Source organism: Oncorhynchus keta, chromosome 27, assembly GCF_023373465.1.
Source record: "Oncorhynchus keta strain PuntledgeMale-10-30-2019 chromosome 27, Oket_V2, whole genome shotgun sequence".
In the NCBI taxonomy this organism is placed as follows: Eukaryota; Metazoa; Chordata; class Actinopteri; order Salmoniformes; family Salmonidae; genus Oncorhynchus; species Oncorhynchus keta.
Window position 1 is genome coordinate 27587916 of NC_068447.1, and position 17146 is coordinate 27605061.

Here is a 17146-nt window from a genome sequence, read left to right on the forward strand (position 1 = left end):
CTGATTACTGGCTGCTGGAGGAGAGAGTATGTAGAGCAAAACCAGGGTGACTCATCTGTCAGAGCCTCTGTGTGTGTGTGTGTGTGTGTGTGTGTGTGTGTGTGTGTGTGTGTGTGTGTGTGTGTGTGTGTGTGTGTGTGTGTGTGTGTGTGTGATGCAGTGGGGTCTTACCTCTCCACGGTAGCCCACGTACACATAGGTACACATGGGTTGGAATGCACCCGTACCACAGGCCAGCAGGTGGGTGCGGTTATAGGGCTGCAGCAGGCGCACAAAGTTGGCACACTCCGTCTGTGAACACACACACACACACACACAGGTTAAATAAATACACATGCACAGGACAACAATAAACTGTCAACCAATTTCTGACCATTTTGTGTAGAGCAAAAATATTTCTTAACAAAGGCCATTGATTCCACATGTTAGCAATAAGGGCCAAGAACAAGATTTGAAAAGATGAAAAACAATAAACTTCAACAAACGCTGGGCTTCCCAGATCTTTCCCACAGCCAAAGACAGAGCCACATGGAGGGATCAGGCAACAAAGAGAAGAGAAGGAGAAAGATGGAGAGCTAGAGAGAGAGGGGGGGGGGGAGAATAAGAGAACATAGAATCCTCGAGCCCTCAGGAAGAGTAGGGCACAGATGTATCCTTTTCTTCAAGTTTCACAATAGAAGCTGAGGAGTGGTGTCACAGTGACCAACAGGAAACAAGCCAAGAGTGTCACTGCCCTAGGGTGAGAGGGTCAAACTCGTCCACTTAGCTGCTGTGTGTGTGTGACTACTTAAATTATTATTTTTTTTAAACAGGAAGGGCTCATTAAGATTAAAATCTCTTATTCAAGAGCGTCCTGGCCAAGATAGGCAGCACCAAGTCATTACAAAAAAATTACAGACAGACAACATGAAAAACTACAAGTAATCTAGTAAAAACCATTGAATTCACAAGAGTATAAAACAGCAAATGATAAACATTGACAGGTCAGGGAATCAGCCTCAAAATCCTTCAATAATGATTTAAAAACACCAATAGGGACAAGTTCTTCCAGTTTAAAAGTATTTTGTAAGGCGTTCCAAGACGATGGCACAGAGTACATAAAAGCCCTTTTACCAATTTCAGTTCAGACATTTGGAACAGTTAGCAGGATAAAGTCCAGCGAATGAAGAGAATAGCCACCATAATAAAAATGCCCAAATAAAAAGGTAGTAAACCCAAAATGGCTTTGTAAATAAAAGTATACCAGTGACTGAGCCTACGAGTTACTAGAGAAGGCCAGGCAACCAAGTGCAGTGGTGTGTAAGGGTTTTGCAGTTTAAAATAAATCTCAAAGTGCCATGGAAAAGAGTGTCAATTTATCTCAAATACTGAGCGGAAGCATTCATATATAACATATCCCCATAGTTTAGTATAGGCATAAATGTAGCTGATACTAGCCTCCTTCTGGATTCAAAAGAAAAGGCCTTATTACTAAAATGAAATCTCAATTTCAGCTTAAATATTTTTGTAAGTTGAGTATTATACACTATTATACACTGAATGTACAAAACATTCTGAACATGACATAGACTGACCAGGGGAATCCAGGTGAAAGCTATGATCCCTTATTGATGTCACTTGTTAAATCCACTTCAATCAGTGTGGATGAAGGGGAGGAGACATGTTACAAAATATTGAAGTGCCTTTGAACGGGGTAGAAGGTGCCAGGGGCACTGGTTTGTGTCAAGAACTGCAACGCTGCTGTTTGTTTCAAGCTCAACAGTTTCCCGTTTGTATCAAGAAGGTCCACCACCCAAAGGACATCCAGCCAACTTGACACTGTGGGAAGCATTGGAGTCAAGATGGGCCAGCATCCCTGTGGAACGCTTTCGACACCTTGTAGATTCCATGCCCTAACGAATTGAGGCTGTTTGAGGGCAAAGGGGGGTGCAACCCAATATTAGGAAGGTGTTCCTAATGTTTTGTACACCCACTGTACAGTATATTAGAGGTTTGGAGTGAAGCCAGGTGTGCTTCGTATCTATCAGCCAAACATGACTCGGCTCTCCTTCCTGTCCAGACTATAGCTGCACACAGACACAGACACAGACACAGACACACACACACACACACACACACACACACACACACACACACACACACACACACACACACACACACACACACACACACACACACACACACACACACACACACACACACACACACACACACACACACACACACACACTCACACACACTCCTCAGACACACACACACACACACACACACACACACACACACACACACACACACACACACACACACACACACACACACACACACACACACACACACACACACACACACACTCCTCCTTACGCACATACTCCTCCTCTCAGGTTTTAATTACCCAAAACGCTTCCTCCCTCCCTCTCTTCACCTACCACCATCCCTCTCTCCTCCCCTGCTCTGGTAGAGTATAGAGGGTAGGCTGTAGTGAGACGGACTGTAGAAACAGACTCCAGACTGGTCCCAGTGGAGAGAAGCAGTCTCCTGGCCCTGTCTCCTCCATGTTCCTAATGTTTTATACACTCAGTGTATAGACTGATGAGTGGCAGATCCTTCGTAATGTATTTCTCCATAATATTGAGTGTGTAACAGACAGGCAGGGTGGTAGGGTAATACCATCAGGCCTCAGATGATTATACTGAGGGATGGAGACATCTTGTTCCAGTGTAAACAGCATGCATTCACTGGAGAGCAATCAGCGCTGTTAACACTAACAGGAAATCAAGACCATCGTTGAGGGAAACATACAAACACGCAGAGAGAGAAAGACAAACACACACACCCTCAAACAGGCGTACAGCTGTGCACACACACTCAAACACACACAAAGCTGTTTTGGAAAAAGCAGGATGCTTCAGTCCAAGTCTCTGTGGTCCACACAGCTGGAGCTACATGGAGAAGAAAGAGCAAAGAAGCAGTGTGCTGAGGAGAAGGCCAGATGAGCAGACTACAGATGTGAACATTGCTAACTTAGACAGACACACAACACAATCCCACCAGCTCCCAGACAAGTGGTAGACACAAGCGTAGGCATCAAATGCACTATAAGACGTGCTCAACTCCTAAGGTTTGGTTGCTTTAGCCCAGCAGTAGTTGTTCATATCAAGTAAGCTTAGACGTACTGTTAGCCTAGAGCGATCCACAGTGTCTGTCTGCATATTTGTCCTTGGTTAGTAGATGATTCACTTTTTAAAGCAAGTCACTTCCACGTTTGTACCCATAAGTACGACTGTACCCATTAATGAACATAGTGGAATGTTTCCTCTGGCAGTGCTGGATAATGCCAGGGCACTGTGCCAAATGGCACCAAGTTGAGTTTCCAGCTCCCTGATGCATGAAGTCTCAGTCTCACAAAGTTCTTCAAAAGTCTCCTACAAATCCTTTAAACATTCAAATCTCTCACCCATCCACTCGGACTAATAACTCTCCCAAAGCCACAACCCCGGTAGTTCCTGCTTTGTTATTGTCTGGTTCCTGCTGAGGGATGGCTATGGGACATCTATGTCTGCTGGTGGCAATGAAATTAGGGGTCATGTGGTCGCGACCTGTAAGAAAGGCCATCATAAAGCAAACACGTTAGGTGTTACCCAGTGGTCAACCAGCGGGGTCACACAGCCCCATTGAACAGCCGGTTCCCCTCCGTTAGCCAGTCAATAAAATACCCTCACAGACACGCACCCACCTCTAACTCCTCCATCCCCCCACAGTCAATGGAGGGAAGTAGTATGCACATGCTACAGCTCCAAGACACAGACACATTGTGTATAAGGGAAGGAGACAGATTGCGACCATCAGAACGCTGAATAGTAACACAACGCGCTCCGGCTTTAAAACCAGCCAGGCGGTCTAGTCAGTGTCTAGTCAGTGTCTAGTCAGCGTCTAGTCAGCGTCTAGTCAGTGTCTCGTCAGTGTCTAGTCAGCTTCTAGTCAGCGTCTAGTTAGTGTCTAGTCAGCATCTAGTCAGCGTCTAGTCAGTGTCTCGTCAGTGTCTAGTCAGCGTTGAGTTAGTGTCTAGTCAGTGTCTAGTCAGTGTCTAGTCAGTGTCTAGTCAGTGCCTAGTCAGTGTCGAGTCAGCGCCTAATCAGCGTCTAGTCAGCGTCTAGTCAGCGTCTAGTTAGTGTCTAGTCAGCGTCGAGTCAGTGTCTAGTCAGTGTCTAGTCAGCGTCTAGTCAGCGTCTAGTCAGGGTCTAGTCAGGGTCGAGTCAGCGTCTATTCAGTGTCTAGTCAGCGTCTAGTCAGTGTCTAGTCAGTGTCTAGTCAGCGTCGAGTCAGTGTCTAGTCAGTGTCTAGTCAGCGTCTAGTCAGCGTCGAGTCAGCGTCTAGTCAGCATCTAGTCAGGGTCTAGTCAGCGTCGAGTCAGTGTCTAGTCAGTGTCTAGTTAGTGTCTAGTCAGTGTCTAGTCAGCGTCTAGTCAGTGTCTAGTCAGCGTCTATTCAGTGTCTAGTCAGTGTCTAGTCAGCGTGTCTAGTCAGCGTGTCTAGTCAGCGTCTAGTCAGAATCTAGTCAACGTCTAGTCAGCGTCTAGTTAGCGTCTAGTCAGTGTCTAGTCAGTGTCTAGTCAGCGTCTAGTTAGCGTCTAGTCAGCGTCGAGTCAGTGTCTAGTCAGTGTCTAGTTAGTGTCTAGTCAGGGTCTAGTCAGCGTCTATTCAGTGTCTCGTTAGTGTCTAGTCAGCGTCTAGTCAGTGTCTAGTTAGTGTCTAGTCAGCGTCTAGTCAGCGTCTAGTTAGCGTCTAGTCAGTGTCTAGTCAGTGTCTAGTTAGCGTCTAGTCAGTGTCTAGTCAGTGTCTAGTCAGTGTCTAGTTAGTGTCTAGTCAGTGTCTAGTCAGTGTCTAGTTAGCGTCTAGTCAGTGTCTAGTCAGTGTCTAGTCAGTGTCTAGTCAGTGTCTAGTCAGCGTCTAGTCAGGGTCTAGTCAGCGTCTATTCAGCGTCTAGTCAGCGTCTAGTCAGTGTCTAGTTAGTGTCTAGTCAGCATCTAGTTAGTGTCTAGTTAGTGTCTAGTCAGTGTCTAGTCAGTGTCTAGTCAGTGTCTAGTCAGTGTTGAGTCAGCATCGAGTCAGTGTCTAGTTAGTGTCTAGTCAGTGTCTAGTTAGTGTCTAGTCAGTGTCTAGTTAGTGTCTAGTCAGCGTCTAGTCAGCGTCTAGTCAGCGTCTAGTTAGCGGCTAGTTAGTGTCTAGTCAGTGTCTAGTCAGTGTCTAGTCAGCGTCTAGTCAGCATCTAGTTAGTGTCTAGTCAGCGTCGAGTCAGTGTCTAGTTAGCGTCTAGTTAGCGTCTAGTCAGTGTCTAGTCAGTGTCTAGTCAGGGTCTAGTCAGCGTCTATTCAGTGTTTAGTCAGCGTCTAGTCAGTGTCTAGTTAGTGTCTAGTCAGTGTCTAGTCAGTGTCTAGTCAGGGTCTAGTCAGCGTCTAGTCAGTGTCTAGTCAGTGTCTAGTCAGTGTGTCTAGTCAGCGTGTCTAGTCAGCGTCTAGTCAGCGTCTAGTCAGCGTCTAGTTAGCGTCTAGTCAGCGTCTAGTTAGCGTCTAGTCAGCGTTGAGTCAGTGTCTAGTCAGTGTCTAGTTAGTGTCTAGTCAGCGTCTATTCAGTGTCTAGTCAGCGTCTAGTCAACGTCTAGTCATTGTCTAGTTAGCATCTAGTCAGCGTCGAGTCAGCGTCTAGTCAGCGTCTAATCAGTGTCTAGTTAGTGTTTAGTCAGCGTCTAGTCAGCGTCTAGTCAGTGTCTAGTCATCGTCTTTTCAGCGTCTAGTTCGTGTCTAGTTAGCGTCTAGTTAGTGTCTAGTCAGTGTCTAGTCAGGGTCTAGTCAGTGTTTAGTCAGCGTCTAGTCAGTATCTAGTCAGTGCCAGCGCCCGCTTCACTCCACGGTGTTTGTTTAATGGGAGGTCTCCATGTCCAACACTGCCTAACAAAGTTAGAGAGGTAGGGATAGCTCTGTCCTCACTCACCCGCCCATTGGCATAGGCAGACAGGGTATATTTAGAACACACATTTAAGTGTCCATCTGTGACGGAATGAGCTGCTCTGTACACACTCACATGTCCCTACACCCACTGGGATAACATCAGTCCTCAGGAAGGATTGTGAACCAAGCCTTTGTCTCTGCCAAAAACACAAACAAGTCCATTTCAACCAATCAAACCAACACCTATCCATGCCTTTGCAACTTTTTGACTTATGACATTGCCTGGGGTTTTGTCTAGCAGCGGGGAAAGGTGCAAACAGAGCCCTGATTGAGTGTGTCCAAGTCTTTGTCAGGTAGAGAACAGCGGCAGAGAGGGCACCCCATCAATGACCCAGAGACAACGACATAACTGGGCCTGTCCACTGGGGACCACCCCTTCTTACATAGGGTAAACAACACATACAGTATCTGAAAGCCTTTCTCATGGAGTCCCTAGCCTCAGAGGGCACTGGGGTGGAGGTGGTGTGTCGTATTCCGGTTGGGAGGAACTAGAGGTGAGAAGTGTTACCAATGTGACCCTGTACACACATTCCCAGCAGACACACTTCGCCTCTACCTCCCAGCCCAGTCATTGTTAATGATGCTAGACACTAGACTAGAAACATGGGCCCCTCTTCCTCTCTGACAAACAACGTATCTCCAGCAACAGCTTCAGTCCAGGCCTGTTTAAAAGAACGATAGAGAGGACAAGAACCAACTCCACTTGAACTGTGGTCTGAATGAGTCTGATGGTAGGTGAGTGCTTCTGGGGTGCATGGGTGTGTCTCCAGGGGTATGGAGGGGAGCTTAAACACACACAGCCCACAGCTCCCTTGGCACAGGTTAGATTGAGTTACCGTGGGCCCAACTTTAACCCGTCACGACTGCTCCTCTCCCCTAAGAACACCAGCTCACATACCTCATACAGGAGGAGGAAACACGTAATAACTCCTAATATTAGATACCCTCCTCACATGCCACTTCAAACGCCACAGTTACCTATAGGGCCAGTGTTGACGCCCAATGGGGGGGTCTTAAACTTCCCTCCACATCCACAAAGACAGATTAGTCCTGTTTTACAGGCCAAACCACCTAACCCAGACCAGATGCGGGGGTTGTTTCACTTTCTGTCGTTACCCAAGGCTTAGGGGACAGAAGATATTAAACATGGAACCGCAAGTGTCTTTAGGGTGTTTGACTGGGGAGTGAGGGCCAGTTTCAATATGGGCAGTCTTCTTAAAGATGATTTACTGGTGTTCATTGTGTCGGGAACCCGACTCTGAATACCTCAGCCATGTGGGACAGGATATTACTAGATATCGAAAGACTCCCTATCTCATTCACTGGCTGTTAAACAACTTCACTGTACCCAGGGATGGAGGCATGGATGCATGGGACTATGGCTATCGCCTGTAGGATATAGGAAAAGGGAGTGTTGACACAGCAAGCCAACTGTCGACATCAATTTGCTGGTTAGCTTCCTGATAACATGATCCAGATGTGGCAATGTAAAATGTACAGTACAGTCAGTAAGGTAACTAGAATGTTACTGTCGAGATAGAGTGGCTGATAGAGCAGCTGAATAGGCTAGACCGGTGGAAACCATAGATGTGACATTATTTGAGTAAATAGGAAGGAGAGGGGCCTGACTGAGCTGTCACTCACCTGAGAATCTTTCCCTCTCTGGACACATTCATCTCTGTTACCAGGCAACGGAGGCCAGTAGATCTACAATGATAGAGAGAGAGAGAGAGAGAGAGAGAGAGAGAGAGAGAGAGAGAGAGAGAGAGAGAGAGAGAGAGAGAGAGAGAGAGAGAGAGAGAGAGAGAGAGAGAGAGAGAGAGAGAGAGAGAGAGAGAGAGAGAGAGAGAGAGAGAGAGAGAGAGAGAGAGAGAGAGAGAGAGAGAGAGAGAGAGAGAGAGAGAGAGAGAGAGAGAGAGAGAGAGAGAGAGAGAGAGAGAGAGAGAGAGAGAGAGAGAGAGAGAGAGAGAGAGAGAGAGAGAGAGAGAGAGAAATATCACGTCATAACATTGTACACTGCCTAAATCCACAATATAACTACAGACAATTAGAGCATGAGAACATTATTAGCCACAGTTTAAACAATGAAAACGTACTGGATCACATGAAATCCAAGCAGGTATCTCACTAAGTCTTTGCTCCCACACAATCATCCCTGGGCTAATCAGTGCTAATTGATGTGGGTGGGTCGAACATGGAACTGTAATCACAGTGTAGTAATTTAGGCCGTGTGATACATTTACGGTGTGTTCTATATCATCAATATCCAGCTTATTCAAGATTGTTTTTGGAAAGCCCCTCTTTGGCACCATCAGATACTGTGTTGTAAATTACTGAATCGCAGATGGCTTTTTTGTGTGTTTCATTTAAAAGCTTATTTTGCTTTCGGGAAGAGGTCTATACAGAGTACCAAGAAAACAATGTGCGTACGTGTCCATCCGCAATTGTGTCCATGTGTATTTGTGTCTGTGCTTATGTACATGTGCATGCGTGCTCCTACATTATAGTGCAAGTACATGCGTGCTCCTACATTATAGTGCATGTACATGCATGCTCCTACATTATAGTGCATGTACATGCGTGCTCCTACATTATAGTGCATGTACATGCGTGCTCCTACATTATAGTGCATGTACATGCGTGCTCCTACATTATAGTGAATGTACATGTGTGCTCCTACATTATAGTGCATGTACATGCATGCTCCTACATTATAGTGCATGTACATGCGTGCTCCTACATTATAGTGCATGTACATGCGTGCTCCTACATTATAGTGCATGTACATGCGTGCTCCTACATTATAGTGCATGTACATGCGTGCTCCTACATTATAGTGAATGTACATGCGTGCTCCTACATTATAGTGCATGTACATGCGTGCTCCTACATTATAGTGCATGTACATGCGTGCTCCTACATTATAGTGCATGTACATGCGTGCTCCTACATTATAGTGAATGTACATGCGTGCTCCTACATTATAGTGCATGTACATGCATGCTCCTACATTATAGTGCATGTACATGCGTGCTCCTACATTATAGTGAATGTACATGCGTGCTCCTACATTATAGTGCATGTACATGCGTGCTCCTACATTATAGTGCATGGCCATTCATCATAAGAGAGAAAACGACACCTGATACAGGTGCTTTTCTGTAACACAGCTATCATATCATAAATGAATGTTACAGAAAGGATTAGGGCCTCTATAAGTCACACTTTATCCCTTTATCGAGCCTGTCTGGAACTGAACCACAATAAATCCCTGCATGCCTGTCTGAAACATGCCTTTTTATGGTCTGAACCACAGAATCAGTCAATCTGATAGTCAACACTGCGCTATTTATACTAATATTCCTTTCCTGGATTCAAATAGGAAGTACTGTGGTCATCATGTTCTATTTGTCTCTATAACTCCGTCCCTCTGTTTAACCATCCTGACATGTTAGTCATCAACACCAATTGCAGGATAAAGTTTCCCCTATGTCTAGACATTGATCTGGTCAGCTTGGGTTTCTGTGCCTTATAGTGCAACTTCTTACCAGAGCTTGGCTGTCAGCGCGCTGATTAACTTCCTTTTCCTGTTTGGCTCAGTAGTGTCATCCATTGGCCGGAAAGCCCAGGCACCAGCCAATCATAACAAGCACTGACAAACCCTGGCATGAACTGGCCAATCAAGGACCTTACTGTGGCATGCATCAAGTAGATGCATAACATACTAAACTACACACAGACCGTATGTTTAAATCTACTCTTATCTAGTCTCTAGTGTGACTGAAACTAGGGGGACATATTTGTTAAGAACCGACCACATTTATGGCAACATAAAACAAGTTTGGTTTTACACACAAACACTCCTTAAAAGCTAAAGGTCTATATCGAGCTGCAATCATTTCAGTTTAGAGTAAAATATTTACATGTTAATGTAGCACATTTACATGAGTTTAATGGGCATGTGTTTGTTTTATTTCTGCCATGGTCGGTCATTACCATTAACAGTTCAAACACTTCCCAAATGTGATATGCCAGAGTGGCGGTGGTGGGAAGCGGTGGTGGGCAGTGGGTAGTGGGCAGTGAGCTGTGGGCGGAGGGCAGTGAGTTGTGGGCAGTGAGCTGTGGGCTGAGGACAGTGAGTTGTGGGCAGTGAGCTGTGGGCTGAGGGCAGTGAGCTGTGGGCTGAGGATGTGAGTTGTGGGCAGTGAGCTGTGGGCTGAGGACAGTGAGCTGTGGGCTGAGGACAGTGAGTTGTGGGCTGAGGACAGTGAGTTGTGGGCAGTGAGCTGTGGGCTGAGGACAGTGAGCTGTGGGCTGAGGACAGTGAGTTGTGGGCTGAGGATGTGAGTTGTGGGCAGTGAGCTGTGGGCTGAGGACAGTGAGTTGTGGGCTGAGGACAGTGAGTTGTGGACAGTGAGCTGTGGGCTGAGGACAGTGAGTTGTGGGCTGTGAGCTGTGGGCTGTGGGCTGTGGGCTGTGGGCTGAGGGCAGTGAGTTGTGGGCAGTGAGCTGTGGGCTGTGGGCAGTGAGCTGTGGGCTGAGGACAGTGAGTTGTGGGCAGTGAGCTGGAGCTGTGGGCTGTGGGCAGTGAGCTGTGGGCAGTGAGCTGTGGGCTGAGGACAGTGAGTTGTGGGCAGTGAGCTGTGAGCTGTGAGCTGTGGGCTGTGGGCAGTGAGCTGTGGGCTGAGGACAGTGAGTTGTGGGCTGAGGATGTGAGCTGTGGGCTGTGGGCAGTGAGCTGTGGGCAGTTCACAGGCCAACCTGGTCTCTGTGACCTCATCTCTCCAACTCATCCATGTTTGTTTCTCCCAGTCAAAGACTAGTGGGCCCGGCCAGACTGAGCCTAGGAGTATAGACATTACTAATAGTGAGTTGACTTAAAATATACATAAAATGTATATAGTATGTATAAACTGGAATTACAGGCCTAAGCGTTGTTGTTCACTAGTTTGCTCCAATTGAGGGAGAGGTGGTAGGGCTGGAGGGTAATAAAGGAAATATGTATTTTTTTAAAGATACGTATATACAGTTAAAGTCGGAAGTTTACATACAATTAGGTTGGAGTCATTAAAACTTGTTTTTTAACCACTCATTAAAACTCGTTTTTCAACCAAATTTCTTGTTAACAAACTATAGTTTTGGCAAGTCGGTTAGGACATCTACTTTGTGTATGACACAAGTCATTTTTCCAACAATTGTTTACAGACAGATTATTTCACTTATAATTCACTGTATCACAATTCCAGTGGGTCAGAAGTTTACATACACTAAGTTGACTGTGCCTTTAAACAGCTTGAACATTTCCAGAAATTATGTCATGGCTTTATAAGCTTCTGATAGGCTAATTGACATAATTTGAGTCAATTGGAGGTGTACCTGTGGATGTATTTCAAGGCCTACCTTCAAACTCAGTGCCTCTTTGCTTGACATCATGGGAAAATCAAAATAAATCAGCCAAGACCTCAGAAAAACAATTGTTGACCTCCACAAGTCTGGTTCATCCTTGGGAGCAATTTCCAAAGGTACCACGTTCATCTGTACAAAGAATAGTATGCAAGTATAAACACCATGGGACCATGGAGCCATCATACCGCTCAGGAAGGAGACACGTTATGTCTCCTAGAGATTAATGTACTTTGGTGCAAAAAGTGCAAATCAATCCCAGAACAAAAGCAAAGGACCTTGTGAAGATGCTGGAGGAAACAAGTACTAAAGTATCTATATCCACAGTAAAACGAGTCCTATATCGACATAACCTGAAAAGCCGCTGAGCAAGGGAGAAGCCACAGCTCCAAAACCGTCATAAGAAATTCAGAATACGGTTTGCAACGGCACATGGCGACAAAGATCGTACTTTTTGGAGAAATGTCCTCTGGTCTGATGAAAGAAAAATAGAACTGTTTGGCCACAATGACCATGGTTATGTTTGGAGGAAAAAGGGGGAGCCTTGCAAGCCGAAGAACACCATCCCAAACGTGAAGCACGGGGGTGGTAGCATCATGTTGTAGGGGTGCTTTGCTGCAGGAGGGACTTTTTTGTGGGCAGATCTGAAAAAGTGTGTGCGAGCAAGGAGGCCTACAACCTGATTCAGTTACACCAGCTCTGTAAGGTGGAATGGGCCAAAATTCACCCAACTTATTGTGGGAAGCTTGTGGAAGGCTACCCGAAACATTTGCCCCAAGTTAAACAATTTATAGGCTATGCTACCAAATACTAATTGAGTGTATGTAAACTTCTGACCCACTGGGAATGTGATGAAAGAAATAATGATTTATTTCAAATTGTATGTCTACTATTATTCTGACATTTTCACATTCTTAGAATAAAGTGGTGATTCTAACTGACCTAAGACAGGGAATTGTTACTAGGATTGAATGTCAGGAATTGTGAAAACTGAGATTTAAATGTATTTGACTAAGGTGTATGTAAACTTCCGAAACTTCTTCAACTGTTAATATATGTATGTACGTATATGCGCCAACAAAATAAATGGGGATTGGAAGTGATGCAGACAATTACATTGATGGAAGCTACAATATATCTGCAAATATTAAAGCTGATCTTCTCCCTACATAAAAATATATATATAATAAATAGTGAGTTAACTTTCTAAATGGAGTCTAACAGTAAACTGGTACATAGCAGGTTAAGTGATATACAGAGGCAGGGAGGGAGGAGCAGAGAGCTTAGTCTATGATGGAGGACCAGAGAGAAGGAGGGATAGAGGGGGATTAAATCATTCTAGAGGTAATGATATGTGAGGAGGAGGCTGGAGAAACCTGGGGCTATGGTTAAGCTTTCTCTCCTGTCTCTCTTTTACAATCGCTCTTTCTCCCTCTGCTACCCTATCAGGTGGGAAACCACAGAGACCTGATAAGAAGAGACCAGCTTAGTATAAACTAGACCAGGATAAGTGTGACACACACAGGAGGATGTATATCACAGGGTGAATGAGGACACAGCCAGCCAGCCAGCCAGCCAGCCAGACAGACAGACAGACAGACAGACAGACAGACAGACAGACAGACAGACCGCTCAAGCAGTGATTCCCACTAACTCAAACTGTTAAAGTGTTAATCTCTACAGGGAATAAGTTAGGAATCCTAAAATTGGAGCTGGATTAAAGAGAGATGATTTAGAGACATTTGAGGTTGGTATTCCTGTGTGGTTCAGCTGGTAGAGCATGGCACCTGCAATGCCAGGGTTGTGGGTTTGATTCCCACAGGTGACCAGTACAAAAAGTATGATTTATGCACTCACTACAGTCAATTGCTCTGGATAAGAGTGTTTGTTAAGTTACTATAAGGAGTCCTAGTGAGATGTGCATGCCACCCTCGTCAGCAGCTCAAACAACAACACTAAGACAATGGGTGAGTTTAGGAATAATTATTTATGTGGGGTTTATTGTACATGAGTTGACAGTATATATTACAGGGAACATGGACTCACCTCTTTGGAGTCCAGGTTGGTATGGTCCAGTCTCAGGGAGTAGAGGACGTCTTTGCCCCCCAGGAACAGGCGGTCATGGTACTCGTCCAGAAACAAAGCGCTCAGGGAAAGCTGACCGTGGTGACCACTGAAGATAGAGGACCGGTTGGTGGCTACAAGGTCTGTGGGAGGAGGAGGTGAAGGAGGATGGATGGATGGATGCAGCGAAGAACAGAGTGGGCATGTGAAGATACATAAACCCATTGGAAAACTAAGCAAAACATCAATATGCAGTAGGTCAAGGAGGTGATGTCATCTCTGCCATTTGAAAAGGTTAGGTACCTCGTGTGTGGTTCCCAGAAGAAATCTGACCTGACCTGATCTCCATTCATGGAGTACGTAGAAACCCATTGGTTGAATCAATGTTGTTTCCACATCATTTAGTGGAATAGATGTTGAATTGATGTCTGTGACCAGTGAGGAGGCCTGTCGTTTAGATGATGTCTCTGTTGTATTTCAGCACATGCAGTCATGTCCTATGTTATTAGCCATACTGTGCAAATATGGAGTAACCTATTTTTAATGATGTTTCTCTTTCTTTTTTGTATGCAATACATCAATATGGAGGACTACTATAAATCTGCTCAATATGCTGGAGAAAAGTCCGTTTGTGATTAAGATGGAATTTGGGTTGTTGTTCTGGGTGGGCTCCCTGCTGGGAAGGAGATCTCCATGTTTGTTCAGAGGTATTCAGGGGTCTTCCAGAACATTAGAGAACTGGAAGGTTTGGCTCAGCTAGAGAATGACTCAGTGTTCTGTGTTCTGAGATGACAAATAAAGATCAATAGCAGTTTGAGTGGAGTCCCAGTGTTTATAGGATATCATACGCCTGTAATACACATTAGTTGCAGAAAGAGTTATCTGGGCTTGACATGGAACGCGCTACTCTGAGGTACCCACCCATCAACACAAACGCATGTTTGCTCGCATGCTCACACACACACACACACAACACTACAAACAAATGGTTCTATATACAGTGCCCTCTGAAAGTAGTCAGACCCCTTGCCTTTTCCACATTTGGATACATTACAGCCTTAATCTAAAATGTATTAAATATTTATTTTTCCTCATCAATCTACACACAATTCCCCACAATGACAAAGAAAAAACAGGTTTTTAGACATTTTTGTTAATAAAAAAAAAAAGATATGGTAATATAAAATATCACATTTACATCAGTATTCAGACCCTTTACTCAAGCACTTTTGGCAGGGATTACAGCATCGAGTCTTCTTGGGCATGATGCTACAAGCTTGTATAACGCTACAATCTGTATTTGGGGAGTTTCTCCTATTCTTCTTTGCCAATCGTCTCAAGCTCTTTCAGGTTGAATGGGGAGCATTGCTGCACAGCTATTTTTTAGGTCTCCTCATGTTCGATCGGGTTCAAGTCCGGGCTCTTGCTGGGCCACTCAAGGACATTCAGAGACTTGTCCCGAAGCCACTCCTGTGTTGTCTTGGCTGTGTGCTTAGGGTCGTTGTTCGGTTGGAAGGTGAACCTTCGCCTCAGTCTGAGGCCCTGAGCAAGCTGGAGAAGGTTTTCATCAAGGATCTCTGTGTACTTTGCTCCGTTCATCTTTGCCTCGATGCTGACTAGTCTCCCAGTCCCTGCCGCTGAAAAACATCCCTACAGCATGATGCTGTCACCACCATGCTTCACCCTAGGGATGGTGCCAGGTTTCCTCTAGTCGTGACGCTTGGCATTCAGGTCAAAGAGCTCCATCTTGGTTTCATCAGACCAGAGAATCTTGTTCTTCATGATCTGAGAGTCTTTAGGTGCCTTTTGACAAACTCCAAGCGGGCTGTCATGTGCCTTTTACTGAGGAGTGGCTTCCGTCTGGTCACTCTACCATAAAGGCCTGATTGGTGGAGCACTGCAGAGATGGTTGTCCTTTTAGAAGATTCTCCCATATCCACAGAGGAACTCTAGAGCTCTGTCAGAGTGACCATCGGTTTCTTGACCACGGCCCTTGTCCCCGGCCGGCCAGCTCTAGGAAGAGTCTTGTTTCCAAACTTCTTTCATTTAAGAATGATGGAGGCCACTGTGTTCTTGGGGACCTTCAATGCTGCAGAAATGTTTTGGTACCCATCCCCAGGTCTATGCCTCGACACAATCCTGTCTCAGAGCTCTAAGGACAATTCCTTCCACCTCATGGCTTGGTTTTTGCTCTGACATGGACAGTCACCTGTGGGTGATATAGACAGGTGTGTGCCTTTCCAGATCCTGTCCAATCAATTGAATGTACCACAGGTGGATTCCAATCAAGTTGTAGACACAACTCAAGGATGATCAATGGAAACAGGATGCACCTGAGCTCAATTTCGAGTCTCATAGCAAAGAGTCTATAATTTCTAAAAAACAGTTTTCACTTTGTCATTATGGGGTATTCTGTGTAGATTGCTGAGGATTTTTTAATTTAATCCATCTTAGAAAAAGGCTGTAACGTAACAAAATGTGAAAAAAGTCAAGGGGTCTGAATACTTTCCGACCCCAAGGATTCCACTATGGTTACAACCCCAAGGATTCCGCTATGGTTACAACCCCAAGGATTCCGCTATGGTTACAACCCCAAGGATTCCACTATGGTTACAACCCCAAGGATTCCACTATGGTTACAACCCCAAGGATTCCGCTATGGTTACAACCCCAAGGATTCCGCTATGGTTACAACCCCAAGGATTCCACTATGGTTACAACCCCAAGGATTCCACTATGGTTACAACCCCAAGGATTCCACTATGGTTACAACCCCAAGGATTCCGCTATGGTTACAACCCCAAGGATTCCGCTATGGTTACAACCCCAAGGATTCCACTATGGTTACAACCCCAAGGATTCCACTATGGTTACAACCCCAAGGATTCCGCTATGGTTACAACCCCAAGGATTCCGCTATGGTTACAACCCCAAGGATTCCGCTATGGTTACAACCCCAAGGATTCCGCTATGGTTACAACCCCAAGGATTCCGCTATGGTTACAACCCCAAGGATTCCGCTATGGTTACAACCCCAAGGATTCCGCTATGGTTACAACCCCAAGGATTCCGCTATGGTTACAACCCCAACGATTCCACTATGGTTACAACCCCAAGGATTCCGCTATGGTTACAACCCCAAGGATTCCACTATGGTTACAACCCCAAGGATTCCGCTATGGTTACAACCCCAACGATTCCACTATGGTTACAACCCCAAGGATGCCACTATGGTTACAACCCCAAGGATTCCACTATGGTTCCAACCCCAATGATTCCGCTATGGTTACAACCCCAAGGATTCCGCTATGGTTCTAACCCCAAGGATTCTGCTATGGTTACAACCCCAAGGATTCCACTATGGTTACAACCCCAAAAATTCCACTATGGTTCCAACCCCAAGGATTCCACTATGGTTACAACCCCAAGGATTCCACTATGGTTCCAACCCCAAGGATTCCGCTATGGTTACAACCCCAATGATTCCGCTATGGTTACAACCCCAAGGATTCCGCTATGGTTACAACCCCAATGATTCCGCTATGGTTACAACCCCAAGGATTCTGCTATGGTTCCAACCACAAGGATTCCGCTATGGTTACAACCCCAAATGATTCCGCTATGGTTACAACCCCAAGGATTCCGCTATGGTTCTACCCTTTTTTTTTTAACCCT

The 17146-nt window shown here is 45.4% G+C and overlaps 1 protein-coding gene across 1 annotated transcript in view; it reads right to left on the reverse strand.

Annotated features, from left to right (window-relative positions):
• Positions 1-17146, reverse strand: part of LOC118371811 (semaphorin-3G) — a 63426-nt gene that overhangs the window by 26412 nt on the left and 19868 nt on the right. Inside the window, exons 2-4 of the mRNA XM_052482074.1 lie at positions 13454-13614; positions 7649-7711; positions 172-291 (exon numbers count right to left, since the gene is read on the reverse strand). Coding sequence (XP_052338034.1) covers positions 172-291; positions 7649-7711; positions 13454-13614 — 344 coding nt within the window. The remainder of the gene's footprint in view (positions 1-171; positions 292-7648; positions 7712-13453; positions 13615-17146) is intronic.